General features: G+C 37.7%; 2 protein-coding genes and 1 long non-coding RNA gene across 3 annotated transcripts; all 3 read left to right on the top strand.

Moving 5' to 3' along the window:
• The first annotated feature begins 5,000 nt into the window (after nucleotides 1–5,000).
• On the top strand, nucleotides 5,001–5,618 carry LOC306835298. Its single transcript, XR_013780620.1, has 3 exons — nucleotides 5,001–5,079; nucleotides 5,202–5,277; nucleotides 5,549–5,618. It is a non-coding gene; the product is annotated as an uncharacterized lncRNA (long non-coding RNA).
• A 1-nt stretch (nucleotide 5,619) lies between these two features.
• LOC306835294 (vascular cell adhesion protein 1-like) lies at nucleotides 5,620–17,621 on the top strand. Its single transcript, XM_079361750.1, has 6 exons — nucleotides 5,620–5,932; nucleotides 6,105–6,410; nucleotides 6,505–6,756; nucleotides 16,015–16,102; nucleotides 16,793–16,832; nucleotides 17,181–17,621. The coding sequence occupies exons 1-6, from the start codon at nucleotides 5,680–5,682 to the stop codon at nucleotides 17,232–17,234; spliced, it is 993 nt and encodes a 330-aa protein (XP_079217876.1). The 5' UTR covers nucleotides 5,620–5,679; the 3' UTR covers nucleotides 17,235–17,621.
• LOC306835135 (myelin-associated glycoprotein-like) lies at nucleotides 12,542–15,792 on the top strand (the record flags this gene model as incomplete). Its single annotated transcript, XM_079361564.1, has 6 exons — nucleotides 12,542–12,577; nucleotides 14,071–14,088; nucleotides 14,211–14,286; nucleotides 14,582–14,962; nucleotides 15,119–15,424; nucleotides 15,524–15,792. 6 exons carry the CDS (start codon nucleotides 12,542–12,544, stop codon nucleotides 15,790–15,792), a joined length of 1,086 nt encoding a protein of 361 aa, XP_079217690.1.
• Nucleotides 17,622–18,700: the final 1,079 nt, after the last annotated feature.

The following is an 18,700-nucleotide window of genomic DNA, read 5'->3' as shown; positions in this document are numbered from 1 at the left end:
TCATCATCAGTAGTTTAACACAATACTGGGTTATGGTTAAGTAATCCTCAATGCTTAATCATCTGTCTGTCCTTCAGTGACCCCTAGAGTAAAGTGGTGTTACTGTTCACTCATACTTTATTTACTGAACAGACTTTTATTGACAATGCAAGTCAATGTGATTAATCTACTTATGAGTCATGTTTTTTTGTGTTTTTTTTATCCTGTGATGTTTGTGAGCCTCAAGTATTTAGCCTAGTGTCTTTGATCCTTCCCTACACGTGCACACTTGCAGTATATGCTGTGAGACCCTGCTGAGCTCGTCACTGTTACTGACGTGGTTTTGTAGATTCAGAAGAAACTCAGCTAGCAGAGAAGAATTTCATTTCCTACAGTTACATTTCCATCAAGTCCCCGAAGGTTTTATCATTTTGCTTGTGTTAGTTTTGAGATGGATGGTTTGTAAGCGCTCATTACAAGTACAAAACTCTTGCTGATCTAATGACACTGAATAACAGTGATTGTCTTCATTAATCCAATAATTAAAAAATAATTAATAATTGGTACTCTGTAGACTTAAGGTAGCAAGCTAATAGTTTTTTTTCTTCATTTCACGTAAGTCTGCATTGACTATAACTCTGGGTTATTATAATCACTATTATTTCGTGGTCACAAACTATAGGGTAGTAGTAGTAAAAAGCTTTTTAAAACATTTTTCTTCATAATATTGACGAGTCTGTGTTTGTGCACGTTGTTCTTTGCATGACTCTGTTATGCAAAGGGGTTTTTAGTGCTTTCCACGTGTGTTTGTTGTTAGTGTTCCCTGTCTGTCTGCTCCTCCTGTGCCCCCCCCCCCCTCTTGGCTACAGTGGTTGCAGTTACGCGCACAGGTGTGGATCATCACCATCAGCTCCAGTATTTAAGCCGGCTCTCTCCAGGCAACCGGCGCCAGGTTATTGTTTTCACCTCGTTGGGATCAGAGCTCATATCAGGCGCTCCAGGTTTTGTATTTTGATGTTCTCCGTGCTCTCATCGTACTTACCCTCTCCGTGTTTTTCCCCTCGTTAGCTCCTTGTCAAGACTTACCTGTCCTCTGCTCGTCCACTGTTCGTTGGTTTGGATTCACCTCCAAATCCTCCTGGAATTGGGTTTTTGGGATCGTTACCAGGATTATTGTTGCACCGCTCACTTATGCGCTTGGACTCTCGCTCATCTTGTTCACTAGTGTCACTACCCCTCGTTCCATTAAATTATTGTTACTACTTATTGCTGTTTTCTGTGCCGTGCATTTAGGTCCTATTCTGAAAACCGTAACAGACTCTACAAATTGTCTTTTTATGCTACAGCATACTATACAGCTGTTCCCTTAAATAAAACATGTCTTTTGTCATACGTGCTTTTGTAATATAATACAATAAAGAGTAAATTGTCTTTGAGATAGCGTGTAGTGAATTGGTGCTATAAAAGAAGTACATTGATTGGTTGATTCATGTCAACGTTTGTTAACAGACGATAGTGATCGACTGTCGAGTCAACATTTGCATTTTCTTCTTTGGAGTTCAAACATTAAATAAACCTTTACTGTGTTTTTTTATTTTTATTTGTGTCAACATTTTCACTTTATAACATTTCCACAAATGTTCAAAGCAAATGTGTGCGATGTGTACAGAAAACAAAATGACAGGAAGTAGAAACTATGAGTTGATACCCAGAGTGGTGGAGTCCACACTGAATAGATTTTAAATTTCCTTTCAGTTACAAAGAAGGCTCTACATTTTAAACTGACCAGAACAGAGAAACCTACAGCAGCTCCACAGCAGACTGTAGCTGCTGGAACAACTTAAGCACAACATTAGGAGGAGGAGACTAGCTCTTAACTACTAGTACATTATATTACCATTACAGGAAACATGTCTTCATGTTTAATCAGCCACCCTGGGTCCTACAAGAGGCTTCAGAGGACCTGCTGGGAACAGTACAGCGATCTTTGAAAGCCCTGAAAGTTGTTCTGGAGAGCGATCTCTCAGAGACTCCCTGGGTGCATTGTGGCCTGTACATTTATACTATGGACTATTGGTCTTTGGGAACCTTATCTAATGGCCATCAGGATGATATGGGAGTTATGTCTTCTGTCTTTGAGCTGTTTTTATGATGTGTATTGCCTGTATGGCACTCAAAAGATTTTCCAATCTAATCTGATTTTGAAAAGTGTTCGGTACTCAACAAATACTGTCAAAATATGAACGTTCAAAACACATTTCTATTTTATTTTCAAATCATATATTTTAAAATGTGAGGTTAAAGATACATCTGAAGAAATAGCTGAAGTTTCCTCTTTGAGTGTGGTTCACTTTTGGAGATGTTGAGATCGTAGTTCAAGGATCTCCTCACTTTGCTCAACTGTAACTTCTTTTTCAGATAATACATTGTCATGGTGTTTCACGTGTGCTTAAATTGTGTTTGAAAAGTGTTTGTCACTTTTCAATCATGTTATTCGAGTGTGAAGATGTACAATCAAACACATTGTGATATGGTTTGGTCACTAACAGACAACGTATTCATCACTTGTGATGTTTAGAAAACAACATTTAATGACTTCATATTTACCCTTCAAAGTTTGGACTTCTTATTGGCCCTGAAACAGATAGAAAATATTGTTTTAAGGTGGAAAATTAAAGTGTATGGAATAGAAACTGGATCCAGTGCGCTTGTCTTCTTTGAGTGACTGATGGCCAACCTAGTGCAACATACAATGATGAGTAGAATAAGAAACCAAGGGTAAATCTGCAAAGTCTATTGTATGCCGAGTTGAGCAGAGCAAGATTAGATTTAGATTAGGTATATAATGTCAGCGTATTCAAAAATTGGCAGTATTAGTTGAGTGGCGAGCCTTTTACAAACATTGAAAGTAAATCAGTCACGAGATTGATACTGAACATAGCAAAATTGACTTTTTGTTACAAATGATCAATAAGTGATTTAAACGACAGTTCAGAATCAAGCCAGACACCAAGATATTTAAAAGAGGTTTGTATTTCTGTTAAATCAATACTTGATGAATATATGACAGTATCAGAGTTTAACTAGACATTTGTAAGCATTAATGGCAAATCATTAACAGAAAAAAGAAGTGGACCCAATATATTGATCCCTGTGAAACATCTCGCTGTTGAATCATCAAATCGGACTTATTTGTTTTCGGTGTGCCAAAACTTTTAAACAAAGAGAAGCGTGCTGTGAAACAGGAACAGAGTTGGGTATCCCCGGACGTCGCCAGACGACGTTTGAAAGAGGCAGAACAATGAAGCATGGCAGGCTTTATACCTCCCAGACTTCACACCTATGTGTTAGGTGTGGCAAAGCATTCTGGGAGTACCTGCAAGGCATGCTGGGATAAAGAGTCTTTTGTTGTAGTTCTCCAAACGACACAGCCTGAGCTTTGTCATTCTGGCTGGACCCAACAAATCCCTTGCTGAAATTTTGTTGAACATGATTATGATTCTAATAGTAAATATAAAATATAAATATAATATTTAATATTCTATTAAAATAAATGATATCAGACAAAAAACAATGACAGTTTTTAAAGAAGTTAGATAAATAGCCCAACTTTAAGTTCATAAAATGCAACTGCAAAAATACAACGACAAATTATGGTCCGCTGCATTTTCTGACAGGCATGACAAAAAGAATCCACATATTATCTGAAAAAGATCGTCAATATAGTGAAGGCCTGAGCGTCTCCAAACGAGGACCGATGAGAGATTGAATGCATCTGCTGGATGGATAAGATGGAAATGTGAGGCATTAAGCTGCATTAATTACAAAAGTATCAGTAATTATCAGAACAAGGCAACTGAGACAGACGTCTCACATTTCTATCTGAAAAAACACTAAAATAGTTAGACAAGTCGGGCTGTTCGACATGTTTGATGTGATATACCAGAGGAAATGACATCTGTGAGTGTCTGATAAGCCAACATTAGAGAGGTGGTAGAATAAATAGAATTTTAAAAAAATGAAAAAAAAGAGGAAGTATCATAAACAGGGGTACAGTAGTTTGTTTTCTTCTAATGACATCGAGTCCTAACGCTGTAACCTATCATTGAAGCTACACAGCTCTCTACAACCAAAGTTTTTCATCAGTCCAGAATTCTTCTTTATTGTCAATGCAATGACTTTTTCATTGATTGTAACTTTTTTTTATTGAGTCCAGTTTCAACAATTACAATTTTTACAATTTAAGCTTCACGAAAAGCAAAAATAATGAACTTCAGTCTAAATAAAAACCTTGTGATGATCTTTAAATGCAGATCTTTATTGTAAACAACGATTTTAGCTACAGCGGCTGGTGATCACTCAAGTGTTGGGTAGATTGTCTTTTTTCTTGCTTTGTAAGTTGCATTATTAGTGATCACAGTGGGCTCACATGGTGGTGTCTGGTGGGGTCTGCAATACAATGTCCCGTTGGAACTTTCCTGTCTGGTTATAATGGTTGGAGTTGTTTATTTAAATCAGTAGCTGTACTGTGAAATAAAATTAATGTTTATTTCTATTTCCTCAGGTACGCCAGCAACAAATATAACATATTTAGATAAATAGATGGGTGAACTGAATGCTTGTCTCCTGCTCTATTTGAACCTATATATCTGTTTTGTGTCAACATAATTCAAGCCGGGCCTGTCTGTACCCATAGGTTATAATAGACTTTATATCTGTCTTTAAACTCTAGTCACACTACCAACAAAGACCCATATTACTAGTTAGTTCAAGCATTTACCATTTAAAGTAGAGTCCAAATCAAAGTGGACCAGGTTCAGGTCTGACCTGGGTCCTTTAGTGGGTGTCTTTCTCTCTCTTTCTCGTCTTAACTGTCCATCTTTAGTTGATGCTACCATGAAAGGAAAAAAAGTAATAATAAAACAGAAGATGTGTCGAACACCAACTTCCTCATTCACACGGTACAAGAAGAAAACATGAAGTCTTTTTGGGGTTTTTGTGTCTCAGCAGTGAGGTGACTGGTTTGTTGCAGTTCTGCTGAAATTTAAAAATTATCTTTCTTCTCCATTTTCTCTGTTTAAGATCCTGGTGGCTTGTTCGGTAAGGTCAGCTATAACACCTGTTTATATTTCATCGTTTTAGTTTTCAGCAGCTTTTATTTGTTTGTTTTTTTGTTAATCAAACACTTTAACTTTGAAGAGTAACTTACTTTTGAATTCCAGGTGATGGGTGTTACTGCAGTCCTGTCAGTGAACATGCTGACAGTCATCATGTTACTGACTGTCTCCTCTCTATCAGGTGAGCTGTTTGTTCACTCACTTTCATTCAAAGATGTTTCATCTTTACAGTTTGAACTTCTTGTAGAAACAAAGCAGAGAGAAGAGTGCAGATAGAGTTTCTTCTTTCATCTCTTCATGTCCTGACTGAAAAGTGAAATGTTTTAGACTGACGTTGTGAACAAGAGAGAAAAAGAGCAGAGAGCACACCACATTACTTCTTAGACTATCATTAACATCCTCTACATGAAGATTCTGCTTCACATTATAATAACTGATGGTCTGCTTTACAGCTGCTCTGGATGACTGTAGGACTAAATGGTCAGATCTCTTCATTACTACACCAAAGATGATGGACGCACTGAGTGGATCTTGTCTGCAAATCCCATGTAACTTTAGAGTAAAAACAGACAAAGAGTTTAACATGAAAAAACAAATATTTGGAATATGGTACAAAGAAGAAAGAGAGACCTCCAGACCAAGTAATGTGGTTTTCAACAGCAGCGGGACAGTGAACACATTTCCAATGAACATAACTGGAAACTTGAAAATGAAAAGCTGCACCACTCTGATTTATAACTTCAACACAACATATACAGGCTTATACTACTTCAGAATCATGAACTGGCCATACATGGCAACAGCTATCTGTGATCCTCTTCACATTACAGTCAAAGGTAAGTTAATGATGTTGTCTTTCAAATTGGTCTCAGCGGCACTTATTCTTTGTTTTTTCAGGCCCTTATTATACGGCAATAATTGAAGACTGATGATATGTGTTGTTGTTTTTTTATTTTGCGATTAACAGTGTGGTCCAATCAGTGAACTATCTTTGATTTGAATCCACAGATTCTCCTCTGAGCCCCAAACTAGAGATCCGAGCAGATCTGAGGGAGAAGGAGTCTGTCACTATAACCTGCTCAGCTTTCACTCCCTGTCCACACTCCCCTCCTAAACTCACCTGGAATCTCAAACAAGACTCTCTCAACAACATGGAGGAAAACACAGACGGAACCTTCACCACTAAAATCCAGGAGCAGATCACTCTGACGGACAAACATGATGGAGACAACATCACCTGTTCTGCATCATATCCTGTGAATGAAGGAAAAGATGTGAAGAGAGCAGAGGAGACAAAGACTCTCAGTGTTTCATGTGAGACATCCAGAGATTATTTCATCCTGTTAGAATGTCAGGATTTTGAGGTTTGTTTTTTTAATTTATCATGTTTATCTCACATTTTCCTCAGATGCTCCTAAAAACACTTTAGCGTCCATCAGTCCATCAGGTTCGGTGTCAGCAGGTGTTCATGTGAACCTGAGCTGCTCCAGCAGAGCCAAGCCTCCTGTCAGCAGCTTCACCTGGTTCAGAGATGAAACCATGAAGGTATCTGAAGGAGAGTTTTACAGCTTTAATGCCACAGAGGGAGGAGTTTATTACTGTGTGGCCAAGAATGAGCTCGGCAATGAAACATCACCAGAGATTCATCTTTATATTGAAGGTAAACATCATCAAGGATTTATTTGAGAGTTGGAGGTAAAAACTAGAAGTGAAAAAGTTTCTCTCCTCCTGTATTTGGTTCTTTTTGCTGTTTTTTTCCGTTTGTTATTCTAATCTGATTTTCATCTCTTTTTGAATGTTCCTGTTCTTGACTGCTTTTGTATCAAACAGTTCTAGAAATGATCGCTGCAATATCAACTCTAAATGTCTGCATACCACCCATCTTTTCTTTAATCACAAAGATTGTGTTTTTCTTCCCCTCCCTTTTTTTGCTCTTATATGCAACTTATTTTCTTAATCCAACAGTCTCAAGAAATATACATCTGCTCCTGAAGACGGAAAATGAGCTATGTTGTATTCATTATTAATAGTTTTACTATTGTTAACTAGCTAACGTTCACTGTGGTACTGGATTGGCTCTTGTCCCTCTTGTGCGGGGAGAATATCTACTTTAAAACAGGAGATAAAAAAGGTTCATAGTTCCTGTGGTGCAGAATCAATAAAACAGTTCCTCAAAGTATGACAAAGTTCCTGTGGTCTGAATACGTCTTCTGTCCTTATTACTAATAATACTACCTGAAAGAAAACAAAGATAATGACTCCACTTGTTTTTCACTGAACAGAGAACTCTGATTACGCTCATCTTTGGGGTTCAGCTTTGGGGATCCTTGTCGTAGTCGTCTGCCTCGCTGTCTGTATTTGGTAAGTATCCCAAATCTAGTTTGGTCAGGAGATAAATGAGTCATCTGCTGTCTGTGTTTTCCAACAGAAGATCAGTGCCTTTACATTCTTATACAGATGAATACGTCTCCCAAAAGAGGTTTTTATTTTTTAACAAGTTGTTTCCAAACTTTGATCTTCTAGTTTTAATGTAGACGTAGCTCCTAATCTGGACTAGTTCATGAAGTCTCTAAAAGCAGCAACAGTATAATTCACCAACACCAGAATAATCATGGTGACATCTCTATTGTCTTTCAGGTGGTTAAAGTCGAAACGTCAAACTCCGCAACAGAACCAGGTGGGAACACACTTAACTCAGACTTTAAACATATTAACACTAAAAATTAAAGTGTTTAGTGTTAATATGTGTGTTGACACTGACTGTGTCCTGCTGTGTGAAAGCAAAATGTACACTCTGTTAGAGGTTAGCTGGTTGTGGAAATGTTAGTTGTAGTACCATTTTATTCGATCATTGATTATTTATCTCCATAAACTTACACATAGACGTTATACTCGAGTTTCAAATAATATACATCAAAGGATCGAAAAGGTGTCGTCTTCAGCTTATTCCTATTCCTTGTTAACCCTTTAACTTCTAACACCATTCAATGCCAAGAAGTTTCAAACATTTCATGTAAATTAAAACAAAGTTTTATAACATTTCATAACACTCAATTAGGAAGCAGAAAAACAAGACAGCATGTCGTTTGTAGATTACTAATCTGTCCACGTTTAGATACGACCAAGTAATAAACTTCAGGTCATAGAAATGTATAAATAGTGCATCGGTTCATTCACAGCTTCATCGACTAACAATCCTTTTGGCTCTCTTCAGTCATCTAAACATAAATGAGTATTGTCTTATATGTGTTACCCCATACCTCCACAATCGGTCATATAATGAGCTCTGATGTAGAATATTGTAACTTAATTTAATGTGGTAATTAGAGCTGTCACTTTAATGCGTTAGATTAATTAATTACACCGCAAATTAACGCGTTATAAAAATGACGCAAGATTAATTATAGCACACTTGAATAAAAAAGTCAATGTCAATTTTACCCAGAAACTATAGGCCGTAAGAAATGCGCACTTCAAACTTGGCCCATTGAAGGACCCATACTTGTCAGTGGCACATCACTTCAAACATGCCTTGCGAACCAAAGCAGGACTGAGGTGAAAATGTTGCGTCCATTCACGAGCAGCGCAAACTCCGCTGGAGGACGGAGCTCGGTTCATTTATAAAGTCAGGAGGGTCGAGACTGCACGCAAGACGACCGATGGCAGCGAGGACCAAAAACCCAAACCAGATCACTGTGTCTGCAAAGACCCAGGTTCTACATTTCCCCGATGAAAGACTGAAGGAAAGAAATGAGACAAGGCATCGTTAATTAATAAAAAAAAAAAAAGAAAGTTTTTTATATCCTGAAAAATCATGTGAGATAGTGAATCGTGATAAAACGTTGAATTCATAAGATTTTAACAATTTTAATATTAGATTAACACTACAATTTTGTAATGTCATGAAATTTGAATTCTTTATTTGGGGACCTTAAGCAGATATGAGATTAAAATAAGATTAATTGATTACATATCCTGTAATTAATTAGATTAATTTTTTTAATCGCCTGACAGCACTAGTGGTAATGTTATTTGAAATTTTAGATTGAATAATATGCAGCGTCCAAAAAAGTGTATTTTGACAGATCAGGTGTTTTCATTTATACTTTCTATTGCAAAATCTTTAATCTGGATTTTAACTTGATTTTTGAGTTTCCAGTTGCCAATAATGTATTTTTATTTTTTGCATACTCATAACTCTTTAAACCCTTTCCCTCATATGCAGAAGCTGCTCTTACAAATTATTTATCTTTAGTGACTGTCAGGTGTTACAATATGTGACTATTATGTTAGATTGCAAGAATATAAATTATTGCTAGTTATTGAGATGAAATAAAAATCAATCCCTGGTGGACTCTCTTCAGAAGTTTTATCACTCAGGGAAACATGTGACGTTTCCTTCTTTGATTTCAGAGTCAAAGAGATGGCCATGTGGTGGCTCTTCGTCAACCACCGACTGAAACAGAGGAAACCATCCATTACGGGGAGATCGACTTTTCAGTGCGGAGACCTGAGCGGCTCTCTGTCTCAGTGCAGGACAGTGGACAGCAGCAGGAGACACTGTATGCACAGGTCAAAGTGTCCAAGCCAGCAAGCAACCGAGCACAGCCTGCTGACAGCTCAGATGACATCTACGCTCAAGTCAAGAAGAAATGAGTGGATTTAAAGCATTTCATGAAGTTTCATGATATAACTTGGTTTTCTTTTCTGCTTATCACAGCTCATGTTTTATCTAATCTTGTTGCTGTGTATGTAATATTCAGCCTCTTATATATGTGTAAAGATCCAGAAGTCTATAAGCCACTTAATGGTTTATAGTAAACTAACCACAATCAGTTTCAATCCACATTTACTTCATTGTGTTACCTTTTAATTTAAATATTTTAAGTTTTTTAACGAGGCATGTTATATAAAATAAAATCAGCATGAGACAAAGTGTCTGCTTTTAAAGATATTTATTCAATGTTTGCACTGTAATAAATACATTGACTCCTCAAAATACCTAATAATCTCAATCGCACTTATTGGTCCAACATTTTATATTTCTGTGTAAACATCACCTGAAATCAAAGAATGTAATCACAAACATTACAAAAGTGGCAAAATAGATTATGCATAGTATTCCTGGGCACGTGATTTAATCTATTGACTGCTCACAGGATTTTCTGTTTATGTAAATATCAAAAGTATTCTGTTAAACTTTTAATAAAGTATAATAAAAGAACTGATGCTTCAATTCATTTAAAATCTTTTGGGTAAATAAAATGTTAAAAACTCCTCTGTCAGAACTTTGCTAAATCTTTGGGTATTAGCCTGTAAACATTAGAGGTGTAGAGACTGTATTGCTAAAGGTCACAAAGGCACTACAGAGCCATGCTGACTGGGCTTTTGGACAATGTCAGGTTATGTGAGAGAATAGAGGTAGATGTGCTTCTCTTAATGACAAAGTTGAACAACTACAAACAAATCTAACCTTTATGTTGCAAAGCAAACCTGTCCCTCTGTGTTGCAGCACTAATGTCAAGTAGTGTCAATGTGTAGGATCTGCATCGTAGATTATTTTCACTAAAATCACTGATGGTGTTCACAGAGACACAATATCTCTCTGGCTTTTCCTGAACTGGATTATTATTCTTTTTTAAACTTCTCTGTGCATGTGAACTCAGCCAGTGACTCTGATTGCAGCCTGATGGTCTAAATCATGAGTCATCAGTGAACTGTTTCTGGATGGACTTCATGTTAGCAGGTTTTTAATTGTGCACTCTGTCCTCCAGAGCCTTCAGCTCAGCCTCCACCTGAGCTGGCAGATCAGCTCCAACCTGCTGACTGAAGTAAGCTCTCAGCTCTTTTGTCTCCTTCTGCCAGAAAGGCACAGGCACATCAAACAGAGCACCCATATCCACGTTGCCACTCAGACCTTTAGTGTTGATGGCGCCATCTACTGGCAGCCAGCCGATAATGCTCTTCTTGGCTGCTTCATCCACACTGATGGGGGAGTGTGTGTTGAGAAGGCCTGTTGACCTCTCACTGAAACTAAATGATGTGCATAAAACAGATCTCACAGTTTCAGTGTAGCTGCTGTGATAACAATATAATGAATGAGAAGAGAACTTCGTGCCTCACACTGTTTGTGCTTCCTTCTTCTTAACATGTGCAATTTTGAATAAGCATTGTTGTGGCACATTTAGCCCTGGGTGCCACCTCACAGGTTAGTTAAAGGTTTAGGGATTATTACAGGTATAGCCCTTGATTTTGGAACATATTGGAGGTTGTTCTCTTCTTCTCCCAGGAGAGCCCTGTGTGTGTTTTGCATGTAATCAAAGTTGTTTACTTTCCTATGACACATGTAAAAGCATAGTATAGTAAAAAAGTTATTGGTTAGTGGCGCACAGATGGGCTAGCGGTAAAAAACAAACAAAAAAAGAAAAATGCTAAAAACAGACATCGAATTCGGACATTTTAAGAAATGTCCCCTAAAAGTTAGGACTAGATCCCTGTAAAGATGAAAGTTATTCACAAAGTGTATTAGTGTCAGAGTGTTCATAATAACAAAGCCTGACTTGATTCTGTGGTTGTTTTTTTTCTTCTTTTTTTAACTAATGACAGCTTCTGAAAAAAAAAAAGTCATACCAGCAAGGTTAACAACGCTTCTCATGAAGATAAAAGTTTCTGTCGACTTCCTTGAATTTTCCTAAATAACTCCTAGGCCAAAAATCCTGTTGATCCTGATCCTGTTGTTTTATGCTAAGCAAGGAAGTGTCTGAGAGAATTCTCAGAATGTGATTGTGAAAACGGCCCAGGCTACGGTGGCCCTGAATGTAAAACTGCAAATATTTTATGAATGCGAAAAACATTTGACCACATGCAAAAAAAAAAAAAGAAACACAAAGGCAATTCTGAAAACAAAAATATTTCAGGAACTGCAAAATATATTTCACATGTGTAGAAAACAAAGGTATAGAACACAGTTTCTGATCCCGTCAGTATCCAATTATTCGGATAATCTACTTTAAAGTTTTCCTTTTTCCAACATAAAATCGTTCCTGTCAGCTGTCTACACCCAAAGTCTAAAGAACTAGCACAGGAGATGAGACACACCAGAGACAGTACAGCAGAAGAAAGGTCATGTTTGTACTGATGTGACTTCAGTCCAATCACAAACAAGTACTATGGAAAGGTGGGATTTGTTAAAAAATATATTTTATAGCAAGTAAAATGTATTTCTCAGCGGGTATAAAAAAGTTGGCAGCAAGTAAAATATTTGTGCAATTCCAAAAATATTCAAACAATTTTTTAAATGTTTTTTTATTTCATAAAATATTTTTGCATGTAGTAAAATATGTTACACAATCATGAAATACTTAGACAGCTCATATACTCACCTCACTGAATTTCCTCATTCAGCAGCAAGATAAACACACAGAAACTCTCAGGACCACGACGTGATGTTGAGATTCTTTACTGATGAGCAGTGTGAAAAGGTAAGGCCTTCTTCATGCAGGGCTATGAAAGAAGGATGGCAAAGGATGGGCAGACATCAGCTCCACTGTAGCACACGTGCCATTTTTTATGTTAACTTCCTGTTACGCAGGAACTAGAAAATCAATGCCAAAACATTGTATGGTGATAGATGACCAACAGGAGTGGCCAAAGAACAACAACTGACAGGCCCAGAACAGATATTTTCAAAACCTTTCATTTCGTTTCAGCTGAAGTCTGGTGTCTACTTTATAACACGTTGATGCAGAAGAGGCTCTAAGTAAGTAATAAAACGTCTGAGTGAAAAGCTTCAGTTTGTCACTGTGTGTTTCATGAAGTAGAGGTAGTTAAATAGAAGTGGGTTAAAGTGAACTGAAGATGCTGTGTAAGAAGTTTGATAAGAAATGCTTCATAACACCCCTTTAAACCATTCAACATGTTTTAAACTCGTTGATTTTCATGACATGAAGAAAATGGTGTCAGATCGCTGTATTGCTTCACTGATAAAGTAGATCAAGGTACACTTTAGGATTGTAACATTGAGAGATGTTGTCTACATCAAATGTTACAGTCTAGCATTAATACCAAAACAATAAACATTGAAAGTGTCAGTGAGAGGAGTCAGCCTGTTTTGTGTTTTCATTTTATGTTACTCATCCATGTCTGTGTTTCAGATCCTCTTCTTATCTCCACCTTGTGTGTCAAGCCCCGCCCCTGATTACCCGCACCTGTGTCTCGTTGCTCCCTGATTGTCTGTGCTACATCAGCCCTGTGTTTCCTCCCGCATGATGCCAGTTCGTTGTGTTTCCTTGTGTAACCGAGTCTTAGTGTTTGTTGTTCCTGATCTCGTGTTTGACTCCTGCCTGCTCTTTGTTAACGACCTTCGCCTGCTCCTCTGGATTTGTTTTCCACTCTGACTACCCGTGTACCGAACCTGCTCGAAATAAAGGACTGATTATTGAAATCTCATCTTGGGTCTGCGTTTGCCTCGATACACTACCTGGCCTCGTGTCAGAATGAGAGCATGTTTCAGTTTGTTTGAAGTTTAGTGAGTCCTGTTGAAAAGTTTGCAGTGTGAAGTCTCTTTGAGAGGAGAGTCTGTAACCAGATCAGGATGATTAAATCCATGTTTCATCTAAAAAAGCTCTTAAAAAACAAACACTTCATTACCATGGTTACTGGTTTGTTCGAGCATGTACTATTTAAAGCAGTATCACAGTGGACCAGGTTCAGGTCTGACCTGGGTCCTTTAGTGGGTGTCTTTCTCTCTCTTCCTCGTCTTAACTGTCCATCTTTAGTTGATGCTACCATAAAAGGAAATAAAGTAATAATAAAACAGAAGATGTGTCGAACACAAACTTCCTCATTCACACGGTACAAGAAGAAAAGATTAAATCTTTTTGGGGTTTTTGTGTCTCAGCAGTGAGGTGACTGGTTTGTTGCAGTTCTGCTGAAATTTAAAATTCATCTTTCTTCTCCATTTTCTCTGTTTAAGATCCTGGTGGCTTGTTCGGTAAGTTCAGCTATAACACCTGTTTATATTTCATCGTTTTAGTTTTAAGCAGCTTTTATTTGTTTGTTTTTTTGTTAATCAAACACTTTAACTTTGAAGAGTAACTTACTTTTGAATTCCAGGTGATGGGTGTTACTGCAGTCCTGTCAGTGAACATGCTGACAGTCATCATGTTACTGACGGTCTCCTCTCTATCAGGTGAGCTGTTTGTTCACTCACTTTCATTCAAAGATGTTTCATCTTTACAGTTTGAACTTCTTGTAGAAACAAAGCAGAGAGAAGAGTTCAGATAGAGTTTCTTCTTTCATCTCTTCATGTCCTGACTGAAAAGTAAAGGAGTAAAAGGAGGGAGCAGCTAAAGACGGAGAATAATGCAAGGGCTCATTCTCAGATATAACAGGAAGCCCTGCTGAAAATAGTTGATGTCTAACAAATGTTCTTCTTATGCAGAATATACTCCACATCATGGTTTTTATTAGGTTTTTTGTTACAGGTGTTTTGGCGGGTTGTCATGAATATACAGCTCTCTTCATTACGACACCAAAGAAGATGGAAGCACTGAGTGGATCTTGTCTGCAAATCCCGTGTAACTTTAGTGCCAAAACAGACGAAGAGTTTAACATGAAAAAACAAATATTTGGAATATGGTACAAAGAAGACGGAGAGACCTCCAGACCAAGACATGTGGTTTTCAACAGCAGCGGGACAGTGAACACATTTCCAATGAACATAACTGGAAACTTGAAAATGAAAAGCTGCACCACTCTGATTTATAACTTACAGACAACATATACAGGCGTATACTACTTCAGAATCATAAACTGGCCATTCAGTTCAACAGCGATTTGTGATCCTCTTCACATTACAGTCAAAGGTATGAGAGTTTTACTTGAGTTTTAAAGGTTTCAATCTTGGCACTCAGAAACGTTTTTGATGACTGTTGTGTCAGCTGTTGCTTTAAGATCTCCAAATTGTTAATGATTTTTTTTTTTTTCGAATGAAGAAATCTTTGTTTGATTTGAACTCACAGATTCTCCTCCGAGCCCCAAACTAGAGATCCCAGCAGATCTGAGGGAGAAGGAGTCTGTCACTATAACCTGCTCAGCTTTCACTCCCTGTCCACACTCCCCTCCTAAACTCACCTGGAATCTCAAACAAGACTCTCTCAACAACATGGAGGAAAACACAGACGGAACCTTCACCACTAAAATCCAGGAGCAGATCACTCTGACGGACAAACATGATGGAGACAACATCACCTGTTCTGCATCATATCCTGTGAATGAAGGAAAAGATGTGAAGACAGCAGAGGAGACAAAGACTCTCAGTGTTTCATGTGAGACATCCAGAGATTGTTATTTCATCCTGTTAGAATGTCAGGATTTTGAGGGGTTGTTTTTAAAAATTAATTATGTTTGTCTCACATTTTCTTCAGATGCTCCTAAAAACACTTTAGCGTCCATCAGTCCATCAGGTTCGCTGTCAGCAGGTGTTCATGTGAACCTGAGCTGCTCCAGCAGAGCCAAGCCTCCTGTCAGCAGCTTCACCTGGTTCAGGATCAACACAGATGAATCCATGAAGGTATCTGAAGGAGAGTTTTACAGCTTTAATGCCACAGAGGGAGGAGATTATTACTGTGTGGCCAAGAATGAGCTCGGACATCAAACATCATCAAGGCTTCATTTGAGACTTGGAGGTAAATGAATCCACACATTCAACAATCTGTCTTTTTCTATCTGTTGGGTTATTGGTTTGTTTTCACGAAAACACATTCTTACTGAATGAATGTGTAATAATGCAACATAAATAAATGAAACACGTACGTTGACATTAGAGTCTAAAAGATGAAATCAAAGTGCAGGATATCTTACAGCCATGAAGAGGTTTTTCCATGTAGTAGAAGGTGATCATGATGTCTTTTTCCAGAGTATCCGAGGTTTGGGGTTGAGTTCTACATTACACTGAAGATCCTGGGAATTGTGCTGCTCTACAGCACAGTTATCATCTTTGAGTGGTGAGACAAACCTGCCTATATTTTTAAAACAAAGTTTCATGAGGACAAAATGCTGTGTCTGCCTCTCGGACATCGACTGGTCAACGTGTGTCCTGATAACTAAAAGCTTTTCCTCCTATAGCACATTTAGAAACTGTAGGTACCACGAGCAGGCCTGCATTCTGGGAGCGCAATGTTCTCGACGGGTAGTACGGCACAATTAAGTCTTTAACATGACTTGGTGCCTGACCATTTAGAGTTTTGTAAGAGAGAAGAAGGATTTTAAAATCTCTTCTAGATTTCATCGGGAGCCAGTGAAGAGAAACCAATACAGGAGTAATGTGGTCTCTTTTCCTAGTTCTAGTCAGTACACGAGCTGCAGCGTTTTGGACTAGCTCACTCATCTGTAGAGATCTACAAGAGCCCCCTGCTGAGAGAGAATTATAGTAGTCCGACCTGGATGTAACAAATGCATGAAGTAGTTTTTCTGCAACATTTTGAGACAAAGTCTGTCTGATCTTGGAGATACTACGAAGGTGAATGTCTCTAAGATCAGGCAAGGTTAGCTCATTAGCATCTTATTTTACCCATCTCATTTTGTGTGTGTGTGTGTGCGTGTGTGTGTGTGTGTCTGTGTGTGTGTTTGTATTTTTTTTTACAATGTTAGTGTTTCCCTTTGATCTTATTTTATCTGCTGTCATTTACTTTCAGCTGGTTAAAGTCAAGATGCTTCAACAAACAGGTGAAGAAGGTAAGACACTAGATGAGGACAGCTTCATCATTCTTTCCACAAAATGAGATTGAAGCACGTGTGGTAAAAGAGGAACATTTTCTGAGTAGCTTCCTTTGAAGGTTTTGATCAACACAGTCACATAAAGAAATTCATCCTGCGAAACTGATGTTTAGATATATTCAGGTCCAACAGCAGCGACAGGAGAGCAGATACAGTAACAGGAAAAAGAGTTTGATGAAAACTTGATGTTACTTCACACTGACTTTGAGTTACAGAGATAAACTCAAAGTGTTTGTCTCTTGGAGCTTCATCAAACTCACTACACAGCGCTGACTCCACTCTCTCTGTGTTGTTTCACTCAAACAGGACACAGAAGAAGCAGATTATGTCAACAGTGTGATTATGATTCAAGCATCATGAAGGAGAAGAGGATGACTTCATGATCCTCTGAAATGCAATATCTCTGTTTCTCTTTTCTCTGACTCCTCTGCATTAAATATTATTACTTTGCAGCAATAATTAGTTAATCATCTGTAATGTGTAATTTATGTCATGAAGAGCTTGTTAGTATGCAGGAAGAGGAAGCAGTCTGGGACATGTTCCCCATTTTCCCCGTGAATGTATTTAAACATATTAATGCTGTAAACATTTCATGTATAAGAAAACGTGTTTTATTGTAAACCAGATGTTTAACTTTCTAGACTTGTTCTGACTGGTTCACCACAAACACAACACAGTCAGCAGTTTGGTGCAAGTCCCGAAAACAATGTCAATTCATTTTAAGACATATTAAATGTTTAACCTGAAGCAGCGAGTCCTCCTGTCTACTTTATAACATGTTGATGCAGAAGAGGCTCTAAGTAAGTAATAAAACATCTGTGTGAAAAGCTTCAGTTTGTCACTGTGTGGTTCATGAAGAACCACACAGTGACAAACCACTTCTCTTTAACCACCTCATGAAGAGGTGGTTAAAGAGAAGTGTTGGAAGAGAAGTAAACTGATGATGCTGTGTAAGAAGTTTGAAATGTAAGTACGAAGGAGAAGTTGTTCATTTCATAATATACACTTTCTTAAATTTACTGAGAAGTCTAATGTCTGTTGCAATGAAGAGTTGACTAAATTATTGTGTACTAAACTCTTAAGACATCATAACACAGTCCACAGTTTGGTTCAAGTCCTTCACATTCATTCTATGACACATTAAAGATTTAATCAAGTAATCCTGTCCTGTTTTTTTTTATATCCAGATAAAACTGGACAAGAGAGAAAACAGGTTGGAAACCTTTTAAACAATTCAACATGTTTTAAAAAAATTCGAAAAATAAATTTTCATGGAATGACGAAAATTGTGTCAGATCGCTGTATTGCTTCACTGATAAAGTAGATAAAGGTACACTTTAGGACTGTAACGATTAGTGATGCTGTCCACATCAAATGTTATAACAAATAGCATTAATACGAAACAATAAATATTGAATTGAAAGTGACTGAGAGAATCTTCCGGTTTGTTTGAAGTTTTGTGAGTCCTGTTGAAAAGTATGCAGTGTGAAGTCTCTTTGAGAGGAGAGTCTGTAACCAGATCAGGATGATTAAATCCATGTTTTATCTAAAAAAGCTCTTAAAAAACAAATCCTTCAGTGCAATGGTTACTGGTTTGTTCGAGCATGTACCATTTAAGACAGAGTCCATATCACAGTGGACCAGGTTCAGGTCTGACCTGGGTCCTTTAGTGGGTGTCGTTCTCTCTCTTCCTCTTCTTAACCGTCCATCTTTCGTTGATGCTACCATGAAAGGAAATAAATGTAATAAAAAAATGAAGATGTGTCAAACACCAACTTCCTCATTCAATCGGTACAAGAAGAAAAGATGAAAGTTTTTGAGGTTTT

Source organism: Symphodus melops, assembly GCF_947650265.1.
Source record: "Symphodus melops genome assembly, chromosome: 14".
Lineage (NCBI taxonomy): Eukaryota > Metazoa > Chordata > Actinopteri > Labriformes > Labridae > Symphodus > Symphodus melops.
The sequence above is the reverse complement of the archived record's forward strand: the minus strand, read 5'-3'. Positions and strand labels throughout refer to the sequence as shown.